The following is a 26,262-nucleotide window of genomic DNA, read 5'->3' as shown; positions in this document are numbered from 1 at the left end:
CTTACCTTGCACTCACTCTGTAGTCCCAGGCTAGCCTCAAACTCACAGGAACTCTCCTATCTCTGCCTCTGAGTGCTGGGATTAAAGATGTGTGCCACTGGTCCCAGTTAAGAGTGCTGAGTTTTTGTGTGCAAGGTGCACAACTGCAGAGAATTTCTGGAAGCGGATGTCTACTCTGATCATGGAACATACCAGGGTGAACAAGGCACCCAGGATGAGCCATCTGTGGCATTTTGCAAGATTACAGTTGGATGGACCCGCATATGAGCTTTTCCTACCACACAGATGTATTCCCTGAAAAGGACCCAAATGTTCTCAAGCCAAAAGATGAGGCTACATAGCAGAACAACACCTGGAGCAAGAAGAACTTATGGGACTACAATTGGGAAAACAGGTCAGCAGTTAAAAGTGCTTGTCTGAAGTTATGGTACCGGAATGCAGACAGCATGAAACAAATGCAGAGATGTAAGACAGGGCACAACTCAACAGGTTGGCACAGCTCCTACTGGTATGGAGATCCCAGAAACTCCACCATCCATGGAGCTGCACATGGGAGTGAGTATGGGGAGGCATGAAGAAAACTAGGCCCTATTCCATGTGGCACAACAGGATAGGCAGGAGGTAGTTGGTGTCCCAATGGTATACGGAGCCACAACATAAATAGCACATAGGGGCTGTAGAGATGGTTCAGTTAAAGAAGCTTTCTTGCAAAGCCTAGTGGCCCAGGTTCAATTCACCAGTACACAATACAAGCACAGAATGGCACATGCATTTGGAGTTGGTTTGCAGTGGCAGGAGACCTTGTTATGCCCATTCTCTCCTCTGTCTCTTTGCTTGCAAAGAAATAAAGATTTTTTTTTTTTAAAGAATATTTACTTGCAAGCATAGGGAGACAGAGAGAAGAGAGACAGAGAGAGAATGGGCATGCCATGGCCTCCAGCCCTTAAGTAATATTTTTTTGTGTGTGGTTTTTCAACATAGCATCTCACTGTAGCCTTGGCTAACCTAGAATTCACTATGTAGTCTCAGGGTGGCCTCAAACTCACAGCAATCCTACTTCAGCCTTCCAAATGCTGAGATTAAAAGCATGCATCACCACACCTGGCAATAGAGAAATTTTTTAAAGCACGTAATCATGCCAATCAGTTTAATAAGCAATCTGACCCCTGCCCATAGGCAGACCCTTTCTCCTTTACTGTTCTTTCCACATTCTCTCTGTCTCTCTCTAGTTTTTTGAGGTAGGGTCTTGCTCTAGCCCAGGCTGATCTGGAACTCACTTTGTAGTCCCAGGGTGGTCTCGAACTCACAGTGATCCTCGTTCTTCTGCCTCCCGAGTGCTGGGATTAGAGGTGTGCGCCTCCACACCTGGCTACATTCTTTCTGCTCAGCTTTCTTCATGTCCCTTCCCTCTTCTCTCCTCCTCTCCTTTATACCCTCTTCCTTTTTTGCCTCTTTCAAGTTTAGCAGTTGGTTTCTTGTTTATTCCAGATGAATTTTAAAAGGACAGCTTTAGGGTTGGGCAGTTTCCCTTACTTCTAGCATCAGGTCATAAACATTGGAAAATGTTCTAGAAGGCAAGAATTTTTTCTGAGAACACACCATCACTCATCTTTTGGAAAGAAAGTTCAGAGCAAGGATACAGTCAATAAATGCACCGAACCACATGAGAATGTGCACAGAGCAGGAACTGCAGGGTTCTCACACCACTGGGCTGGGATAGGTGTCCTTTCGCTCAACATGGTGCACCAAGGGAAGGAAAGCGAAACCCCTGGGGGAATGTGAGCTACCTTTTTGCACTGCACACACTGCAGTGCATACTGCTTCTCATAGCAGGGCACACAGAAGTTCTGATTGTCTTTAGGGATGAAACTCTTCGTTCCAATGGGCTGCTGGCAGCGCTGGCAGATGAAGCAGGTCTCATGCCAGCTGCTGCCCTTGTACTCCATTTTGCGGGTACCTGAAGTCAAACCAAGAAAAAACAGCAGCTTTTATTAGACTGACCCAAGTTCTAGCAATCTGCCTTCAGAACCTGCTGTTGATTAGTTTTGTGATAAGGTAAGACTCTAGTTCTTTTTATTATTTATTTTTAAAAATTATGTATGTATGTATGGGCATAACAAGTGCTGCATATGAACACTCGATACACCACTTAAAAATATTGTTTTATTTTATATTATTTGAGAGGGAGAGATAGAGAAAGAGGCAGGCAAAAAGAGTAAGTATGGGGGAATATGGCCCCTGCCCCACCACTGCAGACAAACTGTAGATACATTTGCTCCTTTTCATCTGGCTTTATGTGGGTACTGGAGAATTAAACCCAGGTCCTTAGGCTTTGAGACTTGGCAAGCAAACAAGTGCCTTCAACCACTGACCCATCTCTTCAGCCCTGCACCACTTTCTGAGTTCAGCTTACATGGGTGGCTTGGGATTTGAACTTCAGTAGGTAGAATCTGTAAGCAAGTGCCTTTAACTGCTTTAATTGTATGTGTGTGTGTTTGTGTGTGTGTCATCCCAGCCCCTTCAGTTCTTCTTTTATTATGTGAAATTTCTGAAAAATATTTATTTATTTGTGAGGGGAGAGAGAGAAAGAGAGAGAATGAATGGGCATGCCAGGGCCTCTTGCTGCTGCAAACAGACTCCAAACACATGTATTACTTTGTGCATCTGGCTTTACATGGGTACTGGGGAATTAAACGCAGGCCAGGAGGCTTTGTAAGCAAATGCTTTTAACCACTGAGCAGTCTTCCTAGCCTCCTCTTCAGCTCTTCGAAAAAGCTTGCCTCATGCTGCGGATAACTCCTATTTCAGTTCTTTTGGTTCCTTATTACGCAGTTAGCTTCTAGAAAAATATGTGTACATAATAGATACTTGACATTTATGTATTGTAGAATGTACACTGAAAATAAAAATCTAAGTCTTTGGGGCTAGAGAGATGGCTTGGAGGTTAAGACACTTGTCTGCAAAGTCTAAGGACTCAGGTTCAATTCTTCAGTTCCCTTGTAAAGCCAGATGCACAAGGTGGTGCATGCATCTGGAGTTCATTTACAGTGGCTGGAGGCCCTGGCACACCCATTCTCTTTCTCTGCCTCTTTCTCAATGAATGAATGAATGAATGAATAAATAAACAAACAAACAAATCTAAGTCTTAGGGAGACAGTTCAGTGGTTAAAAGCATGTACTGCACAAGACCAGCAATTGGAGTTAGGATCCCCAGAAACCAGAGAAAGTAGGACACAAGTATGACAAGGTCTCTAATCCCAAATGTGCCTACAGCAATGGGAGGTGGACTAGGAGAATCCTGAAACTCTAGGGCCAGCTAGTCTGGCATACTCAGAAGAAAATTCCCACACACAAGGTAAAAGCTAAGAGGGTCACCCAGAAGTTGCTTTCTGACCTCAACATGTATACTGTGGTGCATGTATACACACAGACACATACACACGTACCAAGAACATGAAACCCAAACACCCTTTGCATTACAAAACATCATTTGGAATCTGACAGAGCTGAGCTAGTCTACATGGGGGATGAATTCTGACACAGGTACTATAGCTGTCCCTCTCTATGGGCAATCTCCATGATTTCAGTTGCCTGTGGTGAACCTCAGTTTGAAAATATTCAATGGCAAGTTCCAATAATTCATTAGCAGGGAGTGGTGGCACACGCCTTTAATCCCAGCACTTGGAGGCCAAGGTCGGAAGATTGCTGTGAATTCAAGGCAAGCTTGAGACTACATAGTGAATTCCAGGTCAGCCTGGAATTACAGCAAGACCCTATCTCGAAAAGCCAACCAAATAAACAAAAAACCCAATTCATTAGTTTTAAATTACACATCCTCTGGGTAGCTTGATGAACTGCCACACTGCCTATCCAATCCTCAAGATAGCCATCAGCCTGCCTGTCCAGTGTGTGCACTGGACCTACCCTTCCCTCAGTTCAAGACCAACTATCATGGTATCACACTGACTATGTTAACATAACCCTATTACCAAATATTTCTGTGTGCAATTTACAAATTAAATGTCATAAAGCTTAGTGAATAGGGTTGGACACTATCCATGATTTCAGTCATCCAACTTTGGGTCTTAGAACATATCCCCTAAGGATGGATGGGCTACTGTACATTCTGCTGCACATCCATAATAAACACCTTTCTTGTTTGAAGGAAGTTAGAAGTGCCTGGGGACTGATGGAATTGGAGCTCAACTAAGTGAGGAGCTCCTGCAACACTATGCACCTGTCCATGTGAGCCATACTGTGATGAATCTTTGTGGCTTTACACACTGTCATTAAAACCTGATTTTGAGTAACTTATCATTTCATATGCTTCTATTGTTTCCATAGAAACATTGTCTTCATCATCCTTGATTCATATCAAATGTTCTCTGTGTACTGTATGCAAAGTATGTGTATATTATAAAAAGAGGTAAATTGGTACTAAGATTGTAAGCAAGCATTCTTTGTATAAAGCCCAGGAAAGATTGGTGGAGAAGAAATGTAATGGATGAGGAAACCAACAAGTGTTTCTAGTACATGGTAGCTCAGGGGACAGCCTGTTATACATGGCTCATGCAACAAATCCACAATGCTGCCTGTTTTAAAAATGAAGTTTGACTTTGTTTTGTGGGACCGAGAATTAAGCTAAGGGCCTCTTGAACACTAGACAAGTGGTCTACCCCTGAGCTGCACCCACAGCTTATAGATGAGGTCTTAGTGGAGTCTAGCCAAGCCCATTCATTTACATTCATTGTCTATGAGTGTTGTATTTTTTTCCACACCACTATTGCAAAGCAATCGTGTAACTGCACACTACTGTGTAGTTTTGTAGAGTAACTATATATAGTCTACAAAGCCAAGAACATTTACCTGGTCTTTTTTTCCCTAAGTAGCATTTTTTCTTTATTATTATTATTATTATTTTAAATTTTCATTAATTTATTTGAGAGAGAAAAAGAGAGGGAGGGAGGGAGGGAGAGAATGGGTGCACCAGGGCCTCCAGCCACTGCAAACAAACTCCAGACACATGACCCACCTTGTGCATCTGGCTTATATGGATCCTGGGGAATTAAGTCTGGGTTCTTTGGCTTTGCAGGCAAGCATCTTAACTGCTAAGCCATCTCTCCAGCCTGATGAAGGTTCTGTGTAGCCCAAGCTACCGTCAAATTCACAATAGTCCTGTCTCAGCCTTCTGAGTGTGGGAATTATAGGCCTGCAGTACCACACCTAGCTTTTGAGGATCTTGATGGAAGAATCTTGTCAGCTGTGGGGTGCCATCATGTAAGGATGGAGAGCATATGGTGATAGGCACACCCATTAGATTTCAATCAGGAGCCCAGTAATGGAGGAATGGGTAGAAGAGCACTGCTGCTCCAGACCTGGTTGAAGCACACTGAATAACAGCACACAGAAGCCATGAACTAGTCTTTCGTTCTACGTCCAGACATGTTAGATACAGCCCAAACAACAAAGCTAGCGGCTGTGATCTAGCTGGTCAGAAGGCTGTTGAGGATATAGCCGTGGTTCAGGTGACAGGAATGTGAGAGAATTATTATATGATTATGATTTGCCCTGCTGGGGCTCCTTTCTCAGAAAGTGTTCTTCCAAGAACACAATTTCAGGATCTGTTGTGCATAGATTATGTAAAATATGCCGAACACATGTGTGAGTGGGAGGCTTATTCTTGGTTGTGTTCTGAAATAGAGCTTGAGCAATGGACTGCTTGGGGAATTGTACCTGCAGGGAATGTGCAGGACCAGATCCACCAGCACATCTGTGAACCAGTCTGCTATGGCCACAGACCTGTGGAACTACACAGTATGGCCAGCAGGTGGCAAAAGAGCACCTTCTGCTTAGGGAATGGGACTTAGAGCAAACCAGCAGAGGGAAGCTACCTGCAGGGAGTGGTATCATTTCCACTCCAGCAGGCAGGTCAGGAACCACCCCTCCCCATCACACACACAGGATACAGGATGAGTCAGCACCAACTTGATACATCTGTGAGTAAACTGCTGACAGACTCGGCATTCAGCCAATGACTGGAGAGCACCAATCCTGGGCAGGGATGAAATTCTAGTTTCCTGTCTGATTTTCTAGAGATTGACTTGTGTGGTGGGTGGGGGAGGGTGGGGAGTTAGACTTGGACTGAGCCCCTGTGTTATAAACCTAAATTCGCTACCAAAGCTATGCTGAAGCTCTGCCTACTCTCTCTGGAGTCCTTTTACTTTCATTTGTAAAAAAACAAAAAAAATTGTGCATGATATGTATGTGTGGGTACACATGCTGTAGCATACATGTGGAATCTCATTTCCACCTTGTCGAGACAGGGTCTCTCTTGTTTTGCTGCTGTGAGGGTCAGGCTAGGTGGCCTTCAGGCTTCAGGATTCTCTTGACTCCACCTTCCATTACGACAGGAACCTTGGGATCACAGATGTATCCAGCTTCACGTGGGTGCTAGGGATCTGAACCACAGTCATCAACTTGTGCTGCAAGCACTTTTAATTACACAGAGCCATCTCCCCAGCACTATTTTGTAATTGAAATAATACTTGTACTCATTTGAGGGCACAGAATTATAATTCAATATATGTGTGCAGTGGCTAACAATCAAAACAGGGTCATTAGCATTTCACTATTTTCAAATGTTATAATTTCTATGCACTGGCACATCTGTGGTCCCACCTTTTCAGTAGGCTGAGGCAAGAGATCACTTGATCACTTGAGGCTAGGAGTTTGTGGCCCCAGTCCCTGGGCAATACAGAATCCCTGTCTCTTAAAAAAAAAAAAAAAAAAACAGGTGGGTGTGGTGGCTCATGGCTTCAATGCCAGCACTTGGTAGGCTGAGATGGATTGTCTTGAGTTCAGGACCAGCTTGAGCTACAGAGTGATTTACAGATCAACTTGGACGAGAGTGAGACCCTGCCTTAAACAAACAAACAAATCCCACAAAACAACAAGAACAGCAAAACTTTAGCCTAGTCTAGAAGCTGTTGTGGATGTGTTTTCAGATGAAATTGGAATTTACTATCAGCAGACTTGGAATGAAGCAGATCACACGCCCTGACAGCTGGGCCTCATCAAATCAGATGGAGGTCTTCTGAGAAAAGACTAAGCTTTTCCCAAGTGAAGAATCTTACCACCTCAAGAAAAGCTACCTATCTCCAGCTTGCTGCCCAGTGGAATCCAAATGCTACACTGGGAGTTTCAGCATCAGCTCTTACCAGATCTTCCAGGTACCCAGACTGTCCTTCAACTTTCAGACTTGCCAGTGCCCTCCCCGCTCCACCACAAGAACCAGTCCTTAATGTAAACCTGTCTCTGTACACACTCACAAAAAGCTCTTGCATATGAGCATCATTTTCCTGTTGAGTCTGTTTCTTTAGAGAATCTAATACAGGCTGTCCAGACAGGTGAATATTACAAAGAGCCAGGAAACAGGTCTAAGATTTTTTTAAGCTGTGGGAGGTGCTGAGTGAAGGTCAATGGCTCCTGAACTGAGACTTCAAAATGCTTTCGAAGAGTCACTGCAGACAAACTATTCAGATGTACTCTTGTTCTCCCACCTCATCAGGAAGGGAAATGCCTCCTTCTTTGGAAGTGCAGGCGTACACCTTTGACCCCAGCATGCAAGAGGTTGAGGCAGGAGGAGGATCACTGTGAGTGTGATGGCGGCCTGGAGCTACAGAGTTTCACGTCAGCCTAGGCTAGGGTGAAACTACTTCAAAAGACAAAAACAGGGCTGGTGAGACTGCTAAGTGGTTAAGGCACTTGCCTGCAAAGTCTAACAACCTGGGTTTGATTGCCTAGTACCCATGTAAAGCCAGATTTACAAAGGGCACATGCATCTGAAGTGTGTTTACAGCAGCTAGAGGACCTGGTGTGCTCATTCTCTCTGTTTCTTTCTCTGCTTGCAAATAAGTAAGTAAATAAATCAATACAAAAACAACCACCCTGCATGAAATTATCCAGGCTATCCTTGAACTCTATATAGCTGAGGGTGGCCTTGAACTCTTGATCCTCCTAACTCCACCTAAGTGCTGGGGTTAAAGGCATGTGTCACGGTACTGGTTTATGTGGTGCTGGGGGTTGAACCCAGAGCTCTGTGTATGCTAGGCAGGTACTCTTTCAAATGAGCTGTATCCCCAGCACTTGATCCATTTTTCAATCAAAGTTGTGGTTCTTACTGGATTGGGACAGCTATGACAGCATGAATTCTCTATAGGACAGGACCACAGCTTGGTCTGGACTTTTTAGGCCTCAGTTCTCATGTTCACTGTCAACACCTTCTTGGGCTCTGAATTTTCAACACCTGCAACACTAACATGGCTGCATAGGGGCCACAGCCTGGGATTCCTCAGTTTTTGGTCACCATGAAGGTTTGTCTTTCCCACTGGTTCCCAGCTGTGCAGTGACCCTGTCAGTCTGTACGTTTCTGTTTCTTGTCAAAGCATGTAACAGTCACTTTAAAATTGTATTAACCAGAAACATGGAGTAGCAGCAAGAAATCATCTTGCTGAAGGCTTAATTATCTCCTTTTTAAAATGTATTACTTTTTAGCCTATATATCTTCGCCAAATACTTCCCATATGTCAGTCTGTCACCCAGAACTCTATAGTGCTTTTTCTTTGCCAAAAACAAAGCAAACTAAAAATAAAACAGAAACTTTAGCTGACCAATCGAGAAATTCTCCCACTGAAGCGTCAGAGCTTGGGGTCTGGGGATGTAACTCAGTGAGTTGGCACTTGCCTGACATGTAAATCCCTGGGTTCTAGTCCCTGCACCACAAGGAAAAAATGTTAGCATTTGACTCCAGCTAATCTTTTTAGTGTAATTTTTTTTCCTATGTCAATGGGATCCAGCTATTGAGTGACAGGGTTAGTCACATGGCTCTTTGGATTTCAAAATCACAATTTGCTATGTTGAAATTACAGACTCATTGTCAATAAAAATAAAGAAAGAAAGAAATCTTAAAAAAAATTACAAAACTCACCCCTCCCCCAACTCAAATTTAGTTACATGCCTTATTATTGCTTTCATAATATAATGAATTAAAAAATCTAGGGCAGGGGCTGGAGAGATGGCTTAGCGGTTAAGAGCTTGCCTGTGAAGCCTAAGAACCCCGGTTCGAGGCTCGGTTCCCCAGGTCCCACGTTAGCCAGATGCACAAGGGGGCGCATGCGTCTGGAGTTCGTTTGCAGAGGCTGGAAGCCCTGGCGTGCCCATTCTCTCTCTCTTCCTCTATCTGTCTTTCTCTCTGTGTCTGTCGCTCTCAAGTAAATAAATAAATAAAAATTAAAAAAAAATCTAGGGCAGGCAGGCACAGTAGTGCACATCTGTAGTTCCAACTACTCAGAGGATGATGTGGGAACATCGCTTGAGCAGTCTCTTCTCTGCCTTCTCTCCCCTCCAGCATATGTGGTCTCACTGTATGGTCCTCATTAGTTTCAACTCCTGGGCTCAAGGGATTCCCTCCTTCCTCAACTCACCTTCAAAGTGCCACCAAACTTGCTAAAACCATGATTTTTTTTTTTTTTTTCGAGATAGGGTCTCACTCTAACCCAGGCTGACCTGGAATTCATGGCGATCCTCCTACTTCTGCTTCCTGAGTGCTGTGATTAAAGGCGTATGCCACCATACCCGGCAAAACCATGATTCTTAAAAAAAAAAGGGCTGCAGAGATGGCTTAGGGGTTGCATATGCACTTGCCTGCGAAGCCTAAGGACCCAGGTTTAACTCCCTAGAACCCACATAAGCCAGATGCACAAAGTGATGCAAGCGTACAAGGTCACACATGTGCATAAGGTGGCACATGGGTCTGGAGTTCGACTGGTTAGGGTTTCTGGTGTGCCAATTCTCTCTCCCTTTCTCTCTCATAAAAAGTGAGCTCTCTTTTTGGTTTTTCATGGTAGGCTCTCTTGTAGTCCAGGCTAACTGGAATTCTCTACGTAGTCTCAGGCTGGCCTCAAGCTCTTTTAAGAGACCTTTATGTTGTTTTCACTCCTCAGTGGAGCAAAAGTAAACTTTCATACTTCACTTTCAAACTTCATATATTAAATAGACCTTTTAAATTCTCCAGTGAACAAACCTCAACAAACCTTTTTAGATAGTTGTGGGAGAAAGTTAAATTTATAGCTATGATGAATCATAAAAGCTCAAAGCATCAAAGTAGCTAATGAATTAAAAAATTTCAACAGGGCTGGAGAGACGGCTTAGCAGTTAAGGCATTTGCCTGCAAAGCCAAAGGATCGTGGTTCAACTCTCCAGGACCCATGTAAGCCAGATGCACAAGGGGGTGCACAACCTGGAGTTTGTTTGCAGTGGCTGGAGGCCCTGGTGTGTCCATTCTCTTTCTCTCAAATAAATAAATAAAATATGTTAAAAAAGAAATTTTAACAAACATGGATCACTTATTCAATGTATACTTTAAAACTCAGAAAGTCATAAAAATAATACATTATTTTTTTGAACTTCACACATACTTTAGCATTACTTAATATTATCACTAAGGGCTAGAGTCTCCTAATATATTTGCCCTTGATTTTAAACCTTTTCCAAGTTAAATGTTACAAAACAAGCTGCCTTGACACTTGTATTTATTTGAGATAGAGCCTTTAGTCTAAGCTGACCTCAAAATCTATCCTTCTGCCTCAGCCTCTGAGTAAGGGTCGGTATTTTGAAGATGAATACTTTCTAGGCAACTTGAGTTCACTGATCTTCACGTTTCTCAGCTAGACGGCACCAGTGGCCTTGCCCCAGTCCAGCCTGTGCCCAAGATCTGTCAGAATGCCCATACCAGAGGGCTCAGAGCCCACAAACAGGGAGTATACTTCCCCAAATCCTGTCTTCTCAAAGACAACTTTGTCTCCAACCAGATTAACATCCCTACCTGGATCCAAGTGATTACTGACTGTTTCATCATGCCCAGCCTTCCATGAGAGGCCACACTTCCTGAGGACACTGCCGAGGAGAGGCTCTGCTGGCCTGTGTGGCTCTCTAGTCAAAATGCCAGAATGCAAAGGACCCCAGGAGAATGCACACTGAAAAATTACCTGACGTTCAGGGGTAAGTTTTGATCTGTATTTTTATCTGCTGAACCCAGCGATTCTGCTTGCTGGACATCTTTTCATTGGTCATGCAAAGGACATATGGAAGATGGTCTCTGAATCAGCCATAGCCTATGCCTGTACCACCTCTTCAGTTGCCCCATGACCACATCCTAGGTCAAATTCTTTAGGCTACTCTTACCTGTATTTCACTTCTATATGAGATTGTCTTTTGTAATTTTGTACTTAAAAAAATGATCTTTCTAAAAAAAACAAAACAAAACAAAAAAACCAACCAACCAAACAAAAAAAAACCCAAAGGACAGTGCAATCCTATCCAAGTGCCACATAAGACATTTTATCACTACGCCCAGCTCTTGACCCAATCATAGTTCTATCCATTTTGATGTCTGTCTTTCTGGCACATTAACTCCACAGGAAGATATTAGGTGTGGCTCTCAGCCCTCAGTTTAGCAACATCTAGCTCTGGATTAGACCTGGCACACCTGGGGCACAATGCCTTTTTACCAAAACAACAGAATGAGTACAAAATTGGTAGGTAGAGAAGAAAGAGAAAGCATATACACTGGTGGAAAAGGCTGGGATAGAGATGTGTTTCCAGAGGCATGTCCAACATTCTCTTGCTGGTCAGCCCTCTCCCTCTGCGCACATCCTGAATCAACCACCCGCAGAGTGGGAATTCTTGAAGGAAACAATTGCATTTGTGCCAAACATTTATAGACTCCACTTGTCATTACTATGCACTCAACATTGCATAGCAGCTGTTTACATTTGCATGATTTAACACATATGGATGTGTGTATGGGATTTATGTGAGTACTAGGCAATATAAGTGAGCTGAACATCTTTGCATTTGGAGCCAATCCCTGAAGATACTGAGGGATGACTGTGCAAAAACTTAGATGCATAAAACCAACTTAAAGATTCCATTCCTCCCAATGACACACCCCATCACTCTACTTCTTAAATCTCCAAACACATCTTTGTAGACCAAGTGAGACTCCCACACCACAGCCCACCACTAGAGTGGATCAGTGCTGGGGGCAGGGGGTCCTACTGTGACATTGTTCTCATGGGAAAGGACTGTGAACTGACCTGGCATGATGGTCTTCTTGCATTCCTGGCACTTGGACGAGTACTCGTTGGAATAGCAGTCCGTGCAGAGCAGCTGCTCCTCCTTGGCGGCAAAGGGCTTGTCCACTAATGAGCTCTTGCACTGAGAGCAATGGAAGCATCCCTCGTGCCAGTGCCTGTCCTTGTAGGACAAATCCTGTGAAGCCAGACACAAAGATGGTTAGAGGCAAGTCAAGAAGGGGAGGTGCTCCTATTTGACTCACAGGACAAGAGTGCCACAACCCGCAGGGTAAACACAAACTGGGAACAACCAGGGCTTTTTATGTGCACTGCAATACCTTGTCCTAGGTGTGTGTGTGTGTGTGTGTGTGTGTGTGTAACAGAGAAATAAATGCATTTGAAAACTGCACATGGATTTTCCTTAGGTACTTCCTAAAAAATACAAACATAAAATGAATCACTGTGATCACAAGCGTGGTTGAGAGGGTGTTAGGACAATCAATTACAGGCCCCTAAGGGCAAGAGCCTAGGCAGCTGATGGGAAGAGTGTCAAGAGAGACCCATATAGGGCCACAGAGTGATCATGCATGTCAGCTAGCTGGAGGGGATGTGGGGTAGATTTTGGACAGAGGAAAGGCATCAACATGGATAAGGTGTGAGTGACAGCATGCTGGGCAGAGCTGAGGATTAGGCAGGAGACAGGCAAGCCACCGAGGTAAAAGTTTATGTCCAGATGGTCAGGATATAGGCTCCTGTTGTCAGTAAAGTTCATTTCATCCTGAAAGCCACAAGAAATTCAAACTAAGATTGGGATGATGAATGGATAAAGATTTGGGAGGGGAGGGGGATGTACACTAGACTGCATAAGTTGGAGGCGCACTGGGATCCAGATGGAAAAGGCTTTTAGAAGACAGAACCCAGGCCTTTTATAAGGGATAAGGACCAAGAGCCAAGAAGAAAACCATGTCAACTCTGTTCCACTCTCAACCCTGCTTGAAGAATGAGAAGAGATCTCTCCATATTTGCCTTTTTGAAATTATATAAGGTATTGTAAAAGTACCAACACAGGGGTTCGAGAGATGGCTCAGTTGTTAAGGACACTTTCTTGCAAAGCCTGATGGCCCCTGTTTGATTTCCCAGTTCCCATGTAAAACCAGATAAACAAAGTGGCATATGTATCTGTAGTTTGTCTGCTGTGGTAAGCAGCCCTGGTATGCCAGTTCTCTCCCTTCCTCCCTCTCTTTACTTATCTCTCCTTGCAAATTAAAAAAAAAAGTGCCAACACAAAATTAAAATAACCTTTTCATGTCCAGCTTTACCTTAGAAAGGCCACTTATCTACTGCTGTCTGTGTAGGTATACCCAGCTATGACTCCAGACCATCATCCACTTATAGATGAGGTAGAAATGGAATGTCAGACCATGCAGCTTCCTGGACCAGCTTCCAGAATGCAAGGGGTCCAGAACACTCAAGGCAAGCTTCTCAAGTATAGGGTCATCAAGAAGATGGTCTCCAAGATGCTCTAGTAGCCACACTGGAGTGATGCTGAGGGCCAGATGACTACATATGTCTGCTGAACTCAGAACCCAAACTGGAACAAATGGTTCTCTTTTGCTGAAATACCATTTTGCATACATGCACACACAATGTCAGAACCTAGAATCAAACTAATATTAGGTGACTCTGGTCATCTATAAGCCACATGTTCTTAGTTCAAGGGAACTTTTTAAAAAATACATTTTGTTTATTAGAGAGAAAAAGAGGGAGAGGGAGAGAGGGAGGGAGAGAGAGAGAAAATGAATGAATGGGTGTGCCAGGGCCTTCAGCCACTGCAAATGAACTCCAGATGCATGTGTCCCCTTGTGTATCTGGCTTATGTGGGTCCTGGAGAATCAAACCCAGATCCTTTGGCTATGCAGGCAAATGCCTTAATGGTTAAGCCATCTTTCCAGCCCCAAGGGAACTTTTGTGGCACATACCTATAATCACAGCACTCAGTAGATGGAGGCTGGAGGATCAGAAGTTCAAGATCATCCTTCTTACATAATGAGTTTGAGGCCAGCCAGAAACTCTGTCTCAAAAACAACTACGTGTGTGTGTGTGTGTGTGTGTGTGTGCGCGCGCCAAGCATGGTGGCTCAAGCTTGTAATCTCAACACTCAAATTTGGCACAGATTGGCCCAATAGAAGTGTATGGTTTGATTGGCTCATCAAATCAAGAAGTCACTGCTTTAGCCCATAGGTTCTAGGGCCCAGACACCATCAGAATTCAAGTTTTCTTTCTGTCTCTCTCTCTCTCTCTGTCTCTCCCCCTCTCTCTTTGAGATAGGAGGATCTCTGTGAGTTCAAGACCAACCTGGGCTACAGAGTGATTTTTTTTTTTTTAGGTTAGAAGTTGCACAAACCATTAAGAGCCCTGCTCACCATAAACAGTAATCAGCCAGCTTCACAAAAAGTCTGAGTTTTAATCATACTATCACTGTTACAATGTTGATCATGGAATAAAGGAATCAAAATTTTAATTTTGCAAAATAGTACAGCAACTCCTTAAAAAATTAAAAATGGTATCACCATTTGACTCAGCAATTCCAATTTGGAGTTTGTACTCAAGAACTGACAGCAGAGTCTTGAAGAGGGATTCTGTACTCATGTCACACTGTGTGAGTCACAGTTGGCCAAAGGCAGGCACAACCTAAGCCCATGGTGGAGTGAATGGGTAACACAGAGCAATGTGGTTACACATTGGGGTGTAGTTCATTTTCCAAGAGGAATGAATCCTCTCACTTGCTACAATGTGAATAGGCTTTGAAAACATTAGACTAACTAGGACAAGCCAATCACAAAAGGACACATACTGTAGGACCTCACCTGTAAGAGCTACCTAGAATAGTCAAGTTCATAGAGAAGTAGAATAGTGGTAGTCAGAGATGGGGGCAAGAGGGATGGAAAAGTTGGCAAGAGGAGTGGGTGAAGCACTTGCTGTGCAAGCATGAGGCCAAGTTCAGATCTCCAGAAACCACATAAAGCCGGATGCTGTAGCTCAAGACTAATCCCAGTGTTCCTATGGTGAGGCGAGAGGCAGAGACCTGAGGATCCCTGGAAGCAGCAGTGCCCTGGAAGCAGTAGTGTACAATGGTAACCTTGCATCAAACAAAGTGGAAGATGAGGACCAGCTCTTTGGGTTATCTTCTGACATACACACACACGTGGTTGTGCATACCTCCACTCATATACACAGTCACACAGAAATGCACAGTCCTATATGAATATGTATAGTTCTTGAATCAGGGATTATTAGTAATTCTCAAATTAAAAAAAAATTTTTGTTCATTCTTATTTATTTGAGAGTGACAGAGAGAAAGATGCAGACAGAGAGAGAAAGACAGAATGGGTGCACCAGGGCATCCAGCCACTGCAAACAAACTCCAGACACATGCGCCCCCTTGTGCATCTGGCTAACGTGGGTCCTGGGGAACTGAGCCTCGAACCGGGGTCCTTAAGCTTCACAGGCAAGTGCTTAACTGCTAAGCCATCTCTCCAGCCCAATTCTCAAATTTTTGTAGGGTTTTTGATGTAGCATCTTGTTCCAGCCCACACACTTGAAATTAGTCTGAGGCTGGTCTCGAAATCACAGTGCTCTTCCTACCTCAGCCTGCCAAGTGCTGGGATTAAAGGTGTGCCCTACCACACCCGGCTCAGACTCTTTCAACAGACTAATTTGTCTGAATACCAACCTCTGATTATATTTCCAAGTTTGATGTGCCCCATAAAAAAAAGGTGCTCACTAAACAGACTTGTACCATAGTAGGTGGCAAGTCCTGGGTAGGTGGGTGGGTATGTGGAAGCAGAACTGGCCTTTACCCGTGTTTCAGCTAGAGATAGTGTATCAGAGACTTTCTCATTTCTGTGAACACATGCCTGACCAGAGGCAACTTAAGGAAGGAAAGAGTTTATTTCAGCTTACAGTTCCAAAGGGCAGAGTCCATCATGGTGAGGAAGTTGTGGCAGCAGCAGGAAGTCAGCTTATCAATGGGCAGTCAGGAAACAGAAGAAGAGCAAGTGGGGGATGACGGGGCTGGATAATGGTTTAGTGGTTAAGGCACTTGCCCAAGAAGTCCAGCATCCCCATGTTAGCCAGATGAACAAGATGGTGCATGTGTCTAGAGTTTATGTGCAGTGGCTGGAGGTTATGGTGTGTCCATTCTCTCTCTATCTGCCTCTTTCTCTCTCTCACATAAATAAATAAAAAAAATATTTTTTGAGGTAGGGTTTCACTCTAGCTCAGGCTGACCTGGAATTCAGTACGTAGTCTCAGGGTGGCCTTGAACTCATGGTGATCCTCTTACCTCTGCCTCCTGAGTGCTGGGATTAAAGGGATGCACCACCACACATGGCTTAAATAACATATTTTTAAAAGGAAGAGCAAGTTGGGCCAGGCTAAAAGAACCCTCAAGGCCAGTCCCCAGTGACCCACTCTCTCAGCAAGGCTTCTAAAGGAATCTTCTAAAGGTTCTATAACCTTCTGAAACCGTGTAACCAGCAGGCAACCAAATGTTAAGACACATGAGCCTATGGGAGACATTTTACATTCAAACCACAACATATGGTGATGAACTTCCTAGACCAACAATATCCAAGCATATGGGATACTTAGGTAGGAGTCCTGGAGTCCACACTCTGCTAAACAAGTGTTGCTATGAGCTTGATACCCCTCTAAGATTTCAGGAGCAGGAAACTAAATTGTGTTGTATTTCATCAGAGCAGTTAAAACTCACAGCCTGACCAAATACATTCTTGCTCTTCCAGATACTACCTGCTTGGCTAAGGGTACCTTATTTAAACTCTCAACTTCAGCTTTTTTATCTATAAACAAAAATAGGTACCTGCAATTGGTTGATTATAGTGGGTTTAGTTAATACACATAAATGTTTATAACTGTGGCTGGTATAGAGTATTCAATGAATATTAGTTCACTGCTAATCAAGCAAACAATAGCCTGAAAGTGTTACTTGTTGAAACTACATTTCCATATGAAGATGGTAGTAAAGATTAGAATTTGTTTTTCACCTTCCTTTCTTCCCCTTCTTTCCTTCCTTCCCTCTCTCTCCTTCCCTCCCCCCCTCTTTCTTTTAATTTTTTTTTTTTTTGAGGTAGGGTCTCACTTTAGTCCAGGCCAACCTGGAATTTATTATGTAGTTTCAGGCTGGCCTCATACTCACAGTGATTCTCCTGAGTGCTAGTATTAAAGGCATATACCACCACACCCAGCTCACTCTTTTTCTTCCCTCCCTCTCTCCCTCCCTTACTTCCCTCCCCCCCCCCTCTCTTTTTAAATTTTTTTTTGAGGTAGGGTCTCACTTTAGTCCAGGCTGAGCTGGAATTTATTATGTAGTTTCAGGCTGGCCTCAAACTCACAGTGATCCTCCTACTTCTACCTCCTAAGTGCTAGGATTAAAGGTATGCACCACCACGCCCAGCTCACTCTTTTTCTTCCTTCCTTTCTTTTTTTTCTTTTTCTTTTCTTCCTTCCTTCTTTCATTTCTTTCTTTCTTTCTTCTTTCCTTCCTTTCTCTTTTTTTTTATGCAGATGTCATTTATTTGGTCCATAAGTACAGTATATTTGTTATTTGAGTCTTACAAAACATCAAATATAAATAACCTGAAACTGTAACAAATACACAAAAATTGGTTTCTTACAGACATCCCAGGCAGTATAAACTGAAATGAGTAAATTAACATTGTTTTACATTAATATACATAGTGCCAGTTGACATTTAAAAACAAGTCTCAATGCATAGCACTTCTTTGAATCTGTTCAGTTAAGAGTATGAAAATGGTTAGATCTAGGCTAAAAATAACTCTTCTTCTAGCCAAAAATAAAGGCATAATATTTATAACCAGGTACCAACTTTACTAAAGCACAATATTTTAAACTCTCAAATGATACCTAAGATATTTACATTGAAAGGCAACATGCACGGTGTTGTTTCAATGCATCACTGGTTTGTGCATAACTCTGTTCAAAGGGATTGAAATTTATATTCCTACTGTCAGTACAGCATACCGCAATGTTGCTGACGGTCCTAGCAAAACAAATGCTTTCAAAGGGAGCAGAATCATGTTCAAGTCACTGGTGTCAATGTTGCCTTCCCCTCTGGAACAAAGGACAAAACAGCCCGGTTCTGCCCAGATGAGCAAGCACAGTAAGATCAGCTCAGTCTAATGCTATGATGTCATCGAGCTCTTCGGTCTGCTCTAGGCGTGACCTCTTGGTGCTGACATTCTCCTCCTCTCATTTCCTCTTGCGACTCCTCTCGTTTTCACCAGTGTCAGCGTTATTGGATGAACCTTCTTCGTCTGAGTCAACGATGAGCATGTCATCTTGTTCTTGTGCTGTGGAGGTGGAAGGCTGGGCTCCATCATCACTGCCATTGGTTATGCTTTTGGAAGCATCTTCAGTTTGTTTGGGCCCCACCTTTTCTGGGGCATCACCAACAACTTCAAATTCAACATCCTTCCCAAGGTCTTCACTGTGAAGAACGTTGATCAATAAAGTGTAGTCCTGAAGGAAGTCATCAGCTTGGAGCCGGCTGCCATTTCTAATTCCAAATTCTGACAATTTCTTGTGATTATTAGCTTCCGTCTCTCCCTCTTCTGAAGATATTAAAATTGTTCCTTTCCCATCTTCAATTTGGACATCTGGTGCCACCATAGCAAATTTTTCTTTTACTATCTTATCTTGTAAGGTGAGAACGGTCACTTTATGGACATTCAGACGTACAGTCACCTCTGGCTTGCTGGCACATACGTAACAATTGGGGTTAGGAGGATCCAGCGCACAAGGCACAAGAAGTTTCTTTCTTGGATTTGGCTGCTTATTCAAAAATATTTTTCTACACTGGTCTATTTTTCCTGATAAGATCTTCAATCCTTCCAATACTATCAATCCAGCAATTACTGCGTTAGTAGTTGCAATAACTGGAATAATGTTCCCTGCCATTGATTTTATATCAAATCTGCTCTTCATATTCATGCTGAAGATATGCATCCTGAGGTTTGCGGCGGAGGTGACAAAGTCCATTGCAGAAGGATCATCCTTATCCCATATGAGCTCAGCTCCATCCCCTTTTTCTGCTAAATGAACTCTTAAAGTCTCAATGCTCTTTGAAAAAAAAGTGGCATAGCTCTTCACATCTAGAACCTGCTGGTCTTTCAGGCCTAACTGGGGCTCACTCTGCAGATCAGATGCATCAGCTTCTTCTCCTTGACTTTGTACCTCAGCCCAGTCCAGAGGAACTGGAGGTTTCCTTTTGCGCCACAGTTTGTCCATTGTCAATAGATACCTGATATCATCTTTAAAAAGCTTGGTAAAAAGTTTAACTGGATCATATCCAGTTGACTTAGCCCATTCCTTAGTGGAAATATGCTTAATGTCTCCATCTTAATTAGATGCCCGGGCTCTGGCTTCAGCTTCTGTTGGTTCCCAGGAAGCTTCAGGGTCAGCTCTGTCAGGTGACACTTCTTGGTCCGCATCCTCCTCCCCAAACAGCTGGTTGAACAAATATTTTGCCCAAACGATGCAATGAATAGGTTCAGAAGGTGTATTCCAAATCGTACAGCCAGGAAAAGTTCTCTGTGTTGGCTTAGGATGACATTCATAACACTCAATTATACCCTTCTTTATAGTAGTTACTTGTCCAAGATAACCAGCAGTCCCACTCTCAATAAGAGGCACGTCAGCTGCCAAACACATCCTATTAACATGGTTTCGGGCAGCTCTGTTATCTAATGCATTCATAACCAATATAAACTGTCGAAAAAATTCCACATTATAGTCAGGGTTCATGATGCTGTCATGGTAAGCTACAATGTTGGCTTTCGGATAAAACTGTAGTACACTTTCTTTGGCAACCTGTGCCTTTGATCTTCCAACGTGCTTCTTTTGAAACAGAAACTGCCTGTTGAGGTTGCTGACATCAATAGTGTCCAGGTCAATCAGGTCGATGTGGGAGAAGCCAGTGAGCACGAGGTTCTTGAGGAGCTCGCAGCCGATGCCACCCGCACCCACCACCAGCACCTTGCCGCCGGCCACCGCCTCAGCCAGCTCCCGGGGCAGCCCCCACGACAGCGCCATGGCGGCCCGGACGTTCACGAGCCGCCTTCCTTTCTCTTTTTTGAAACAGTCTCATTATGTTGCCCAAGGTGATCTCAAACTCATGATCCTCATGTCTCAGCTGCAAGTTCTGGGATTATATGCATAAACCATTATAACTCACTAAAGATTAGAATTTCTACCATCTTAAAAGTTCCCATGCTAATAACTCTTAACAATCTGCTTTTGTATGGTGCTTTTGAACTTACCTTGACCCTTTAAAATCTTATGCATTTCAACCCCATGAAATACGGCTTTAAGCTGACATACAAGAAAATTTAGAGCAATGATGCTAAAACACACTGCTTTCTACAACATTCCCATTTCCCTTTCACCTTCAGTGACTCAATAACAATGCTCCTGTTTTTTTTCCTGCCATTTTAGCCATTTCTCAAGTTGATCCCAACTGTTCACCCGAGCCTTAGCTTGCTCCAAGTCCCCTTTCAAACCTCCATCATTTCCCCCTCTCTCTGGCAAAATCAGCCAAAGGTCACACCTCACCTGCTCTTTGACATTTCTGGCTAGTGCCCCAGGCCAGCATAGAACCCCATGCATCTCTCTCAGACTAAGTATGCAAACCCATTCTCCAGTGAGTAGGCCATCAACCCCTTCCTTCAGCTCTAAGTTTGAGCTCAGCTAATGATGATATCATGAATTCCTCCTGGACTCACTTCTTAAGAAGTCTGCACTAAGCAGGAAGTGAGTAAAGACCTTATGGTGAGAGGGTGGCAACTGGATACTGGCCACATTTGATTGTTTGAGAGCTTTGGCTCCATGTGGTTTGAATCTCTTCTTTTTTTTAAAAAAAAAATTTATTTATTTATTTTGAGAGTGACAGACACAGAGAGAAAGACAGATAGAGGGAAAGAGAGAGAATGGGCACGCCAGGGCTTCCAGCCACTGCAAACGAACTCCAGACGCGTGCGCCCCCTTGTGCATCTGGCTAACGTGGGACCTGGGGAACCGAGCCTTGAACCGGGGTCCTTAGGCTTCACAGGCAAGTGCTTAACCGCTAAGCCATCTCTCCAGCCTGGTTTGAATCTCTTAAGTGAGAGTCAGGGCCTTTAACACAGAACTCTCCAGAGCTCAGAGACAGACTGGGAAATGCCATTCAATGAGGGATGCTGGGTTGGAAATGATCTGAACTTGACTTATAGCATACACATGCTTTTTTTAAAATTTATTTTTTATTGACAATTTCCATAATTGTAGATAATAATGCATGATAATTCCCTCTCTCCCCCCTCTTCCCCTTTGAAACTCCACTTTCCATCATATCCCCTCCCTCTCTCTGTCAGTCTGTCTTTTATTTTGATGTCACGATCTTTTCCTCCTCTTATGATGGTCTTGTGTGGGCAGTGTCAGGCACTAAGGTCATGGATATCCAGGCCATTTTGTGTCTGGAGGAGCACGCTGTAAGGTGCTCTTCCCTTGGCTTGTACATTCTTTCTGTCATCTCTTCTGCAATTGACCCTGAACCCTTTGAAGATGTGATAGAGATATTTCAGTGTACAGCATGTGCATTTTTTACATAACACATGTACCAGGTATTATAGGTAAGCTACAGATGATTTAAAGAATACTGGAAGGCTAGAGGGATGGCTTAGCAGTTAAGGCATTTGCCTGCAAAGCCAAAGGACCCAGGTTCAATTTCCCAGGACCCACATTAGCCAGATGCACAAGGGGGTGCATGCGTCTGGAGTTCATTTGCAGTGGCTGGAGGCTTTTGAATTCCCATTCTCCTTCCCCCTCTTTCTCTGTCAAATAAATAAATAAAAATAAAATATAAAGAATACTGGAGCAAGTATGCAGGTTACATGCAAATGCTGCATCATTCTGTGTAAGAAACTTGAGCACTTGTAAATTTTGGTATACAGGGGTTCCTGCATCCAGTCCCCTGCAGATACTAAGGGACAACTATACTGCATCATGAGCACTAATGGTGTTTAGATGCTGGGAAGCAGCAGAGCACTAACTTGTCTAGCACATGTGAGGCTGTGTGTTCATCTCCAACACTGAGGAAAAAAAAAAAAAGAAAAAAGGAAAGAGAAAAACAAAGTCATCTAGAGAAAGATTAGAGAAAAAAAAAGTCTCTTACACTTCCCAGAAGGAAAATACCAAGGCTAATCTTGTGTTCACAGAAAGGTCATAAATTGCAGTCAAATGTTGATAAACACGGAAGACAAGACCCAAATACTTCCTGTCAGATATCAGAGTTTTCCACTTCAGAAACATTCCTAGCATGGGACATGCTTGTTGTTCGGCTCCAAATGTGTCTTTGTTGGGACTTCAGCTGAGGCCTGGGGTCAAGTTAGTGGCCTATAGAGACCCTTGGCCTCTCAACAGCTGGAGGTGGCTGGGTCCCCATCTATAATCAGCTGGCTCTCTTCCTCTCCTCTGTGCTCTTTCACCTGGCTAGGAGATATTTGGCTGCCAGTTTCCCAGACTACCTGCTTCTCACATCCATCCCATTTAGTAGACCAGCATGCTGAAAAGATGTTCTATATTTTGAGATCATCAGGTGATCATGTTTTCAGCAATGTTCTTCCAAGTTCTTACACAAGTCTGGAGGAATGAAGAACAGCTGTCACTCAGAGGATGTTCTTATTCAGTTTCCTTGGTAATCTTTCAAAAAATATTTTTAATTAATTAAGAAAGAGAGAGAGAGAGAGAGAGAGAGAGAGAGAGAGAGAGAGAAAGAGAAACATGGGTATGCCAGAGTGTCTTGTCCCTGCAAACAAACTCCAGATATATGTACCACATTGTATATCTGGCTTTCCATGGGCAATGGGAATTGAGAGCTGGCAGGCTTTGCAAACAAGTGGCTTTAACCACCGAGACATCTCCCCAGCCCGCAATGAAAGTCTTATTTCACAGACATGGAAACTGGGGCTCGTCAAGGGCATGACTGACCCCTGTGACAGAGCTCACTGAAGGAGGGACTCAATGTAAAGCCAGTGTTTGTGTCACCGATGGGTGCTGCCGCCTCTGTTGTTGTGTCTTGCAGGTGACCCTGTGATTTCTTGAGATAAGAGGTGCTTCTTATGGAAACTAGCCCATCAGCTGTGTTTCTTACTCTGAGGACCCCACTTCATTAAATCCCCTCAAAAGCAGGGCTGTGTTTCCTTACAGAAAGATGTCCCAAAGATTCAGTAGTCACCCTTAGCTACTGCTTCACTTTTTATGTTTTCTGATACTTGCAGTCAACCAAGACCTAAAAACATTAAATGGAAAATTCCAGAAATAAACAATCCCTAAGTTTTAAATTGCACCCCATTCTGAGTAGCATGATGAAATCCCCAATCATCCCACTGTATCCCAGGTGGAGCATGAATCATCCCTTTGTTGGGCGTATGCACACTGAGTATACAACCCTCCTCCCCCTCCCACCCTGGGCAGCTGTCTTGGTTATCACACCAACTGTCAAGTGTCCAGTGATTGTACTAGCCACAGCCTCATGGACTTACTGTGGACCTTGAAATGCTTCCTCAGGGATAAGGGGCACTACTGTACATATGTGGTGAGTGCTTGTTACAATGTCTATGGACAAATCCCACATAAAAAACCTAAAAGAGGAGAGATTCACTCATTAAGAACCTAAAAATAATTCTAATTTTTTTTCTTAAATTAAGGTAAGGTGTCACGCTAGCTCAGGCTGACCTGGAATTCATTATGAGGTCTCAGGATGGCCTCAAACTCACAGAGATCCTCCCATATCTGCCTCCCAAGTGCTGGTAAAGGCATGCTAACCACCATGGCTGGCTTACTAATTAAAAAAAAAAATCTCATATTTAAAAAAAAAAGAAGCCAGGTGTGGTGGCACACACCTTTAATCACAGCACTTGGGAGGCAGAGGTAGGAGGATCTCTGTGAGTTTGAGGCCACCCTGAGACTACATAGTAAATTCCAGGTCAGCCTGGGCTAGAGTAAGACCTTACCTTAAAAAACTAAAACACACACACCCACCACCACCACCACCAACAACAACTTGAAAATCATCCCAATAAGTACCAGACAGCAAGTGGGACTGAGAGGGTGACTGGAATAGGCTCTTTTCTGGTTCCAAAAGAAGGGACCAGAAAGGTTGTGCTGACAGGAAGGACAGCCTCTTCCTGCCTGACTCTACAGAGCTTTACTCTCGCCATGGTCAGGAATCTTCCAAACATTGAAAACTCATTTAGACATACCCTGAGGCCCCCAATTCAGAAACCCCACATGCTACCTGCCAAAAGCCAAAAGACCTTTTCCTTCCTTCCTTTATTATTATTATTGTTTTTTTGAGGTAGGGTCTCACTCTAGTCCAGGCTGACCTGGCATTTGCTATGTAGTTTTAGGGTGGCCTCAAACTCATGGGTGATCCTCCTACCTCTGCTTCCTGAGTGCCACCTTGGTTTTTCTGTCCCTAAGATCTTCTAAACCTTAATCAATTCAGTGCTTCCTTCTTAATTAACTACTGAGAGCAATGCCAGCCCTGAATAACCAATAGAGTTTCTGAATAGACCGTCAGGCTGCACCTGCTGCCATTACTTGTGATTAGTTGAATAGAGACAACAGCTGAGTGCAGGTTATGGAGCTAACAGTTGGAGAAGTTTGGCCTGGTAATCTCTGTCACAGCTCAGCCTATAAATATCCCAAACCATGCACTGGGGGAAGTAGATTTGAGACTTGCTCTGTAGTCTCCACATGCTCAGCCCCCTTGTGAGAAAAACTCCTTTTGTGAAATTCATCATTTCAGTGTTTGACATACTGCAGGGGACATAACAGGCCTGGTTCAATAACACTGGGAAGCTGGAAGCAGGGTTGGAAACAAATCCTGCATCCTTCCCATGGCATAGTAATTGCCATTGGTGGGACCCAGAAGGACAAGGCCTTTCACTAAGGGCCAACTGGCCCAGGCGAAGTAGACACATCTTATTCATAGGACTGATCTCTAAGAGTCCACATCTCATCTGAAGAATACAGGCCAAGGTTACAGGTGGGTGGGAAACACAGCACATCAGTTAGAAACTGCTTTATCTAGATTCAAATCCTTTTCTACTACCTCCTAATCCCCAACCCTAGGCAAGACCCTCAACTCCTCTAAACCTCAGTGGCATCTCCATAAAACATGATGAAAAAGTCCCTGCCCAGGAGGAGGAGGAATTTAGATTATACAGCAGAGTCATTTCTGAGCATAACCATACAAGTAACCCTGCAATGTGTGCAGCCTGTGACTGCTCCTGGTCCTACCTACATCTACAGGCAGGTGGTTTGTTTTTGTTTGTTTGTTTGTTTTTATACCACTATTTTGTTCCCTTCGAGCCCTCCTAGGCACAACACTGGGGTATAACAGCCTGTCCAATATCATGGCTTTGCTTGCAGAGATATGGAACATTCGGAATCATAGATAGATAGGTGGCCCATAGTTTGTTAAAGTCACCAGTTTTTTACAATGGGCAGTACTTGGGAGACAGAAGTAGGAAGATGAGTTCAAAGCCAGCCTACAACTACAGAGTGAATTCTAGGTCAGCCTGGCCTACAGTGAGCCCCTACTTCGGAAAACAAACAAACAAAATATAACCTCCCTAAAATTACCAATCTTTCAAATGCATGGTATCCCAGAATTATTAAGCATTCTTTTTTTTCTTTAGCTTTCTTAAGATTTTAAAGTCAAAAACTTAGGTTGATCCAAAAGAAGTCTGTAATCAGCATATAAAATATTTTGCTAATATCAACAGATGTCTAAAAATAATTTCAGGAAGAATTGGGGCTGGTCATCCCCACAAAAGCATGATTCATGCCCCACCTGGGACACAGTGGGATGCAAAATCAGAGAATCATAAAAGGTCATCTGCATTGCTTCTTCTCAACTATTCTGTTGGCCAACAAAATCAATGATTTTGCCCTTGAAGATCGCTGCACTTCCTTAGAGTAACTGAAGGGAAGCAAGGAATGTAGCTGTGGCTACACAGAAGCAGTATTCACATATGTGTAAGCT

The 26,262-nt window shown here is 43.5% G+C and overlaps 1 protein-coding gene and 1 pseudogene across 3 annotated transcripts in view; both read right to left on the bottom strand.

Moving 5' to 3' along the window:
• Fhl2 (four and a half LIM domains 2) overlaps positions 1 to 26,262 on the bottom strand; it is a 55,093-nt gene that overhangs the window by 9,263 nt on the left and 19,568 nt on the right. For all 3 annotated transcript variants that reach the window (XM_045147638.1, XM_045147640.1, XM_045147639.1), the window contains exons 3-4: positions 12,156 to 12,330; positions 1,788 to 1,957 (exon numbers count right to left, since the gene is read on the bottom strand). In XM_045147638.1, coding sequence (XP_045003573.1) covers positions 1,788 to 1,957; positions 12,156 to 12,330 — 345 coding nt within the window. The remainder of the gene's footprint in view (positions 1 to 1,787; positions 1,958 to 12,155; positions 12,331 to 26,262) is intronic.
• Positions 17,691 to 20,282, bottom strand: LOC123460130 (annotated as a pseudogene).

The sequence above is a fragment of the Jaculus jaculus genome, chromosome 4, assembly GCF_020740685.1.
Source record: "Jaculus jaculus isolate mJacJac1 chromosome 4, mJacJac1.mat.Y.cur, whole genome shotgun sequence".
Classification (NCBI taxonomy): domain Eukaryota; kingdom Metazoa; phylum Chordata; class Mammalia; order Rodentia; family Dipodidae; genus Jaculus; species Jaculus jaculus.
This window is presented reverse-complemented; position numbering and strand designations above follow the sequence as displayed.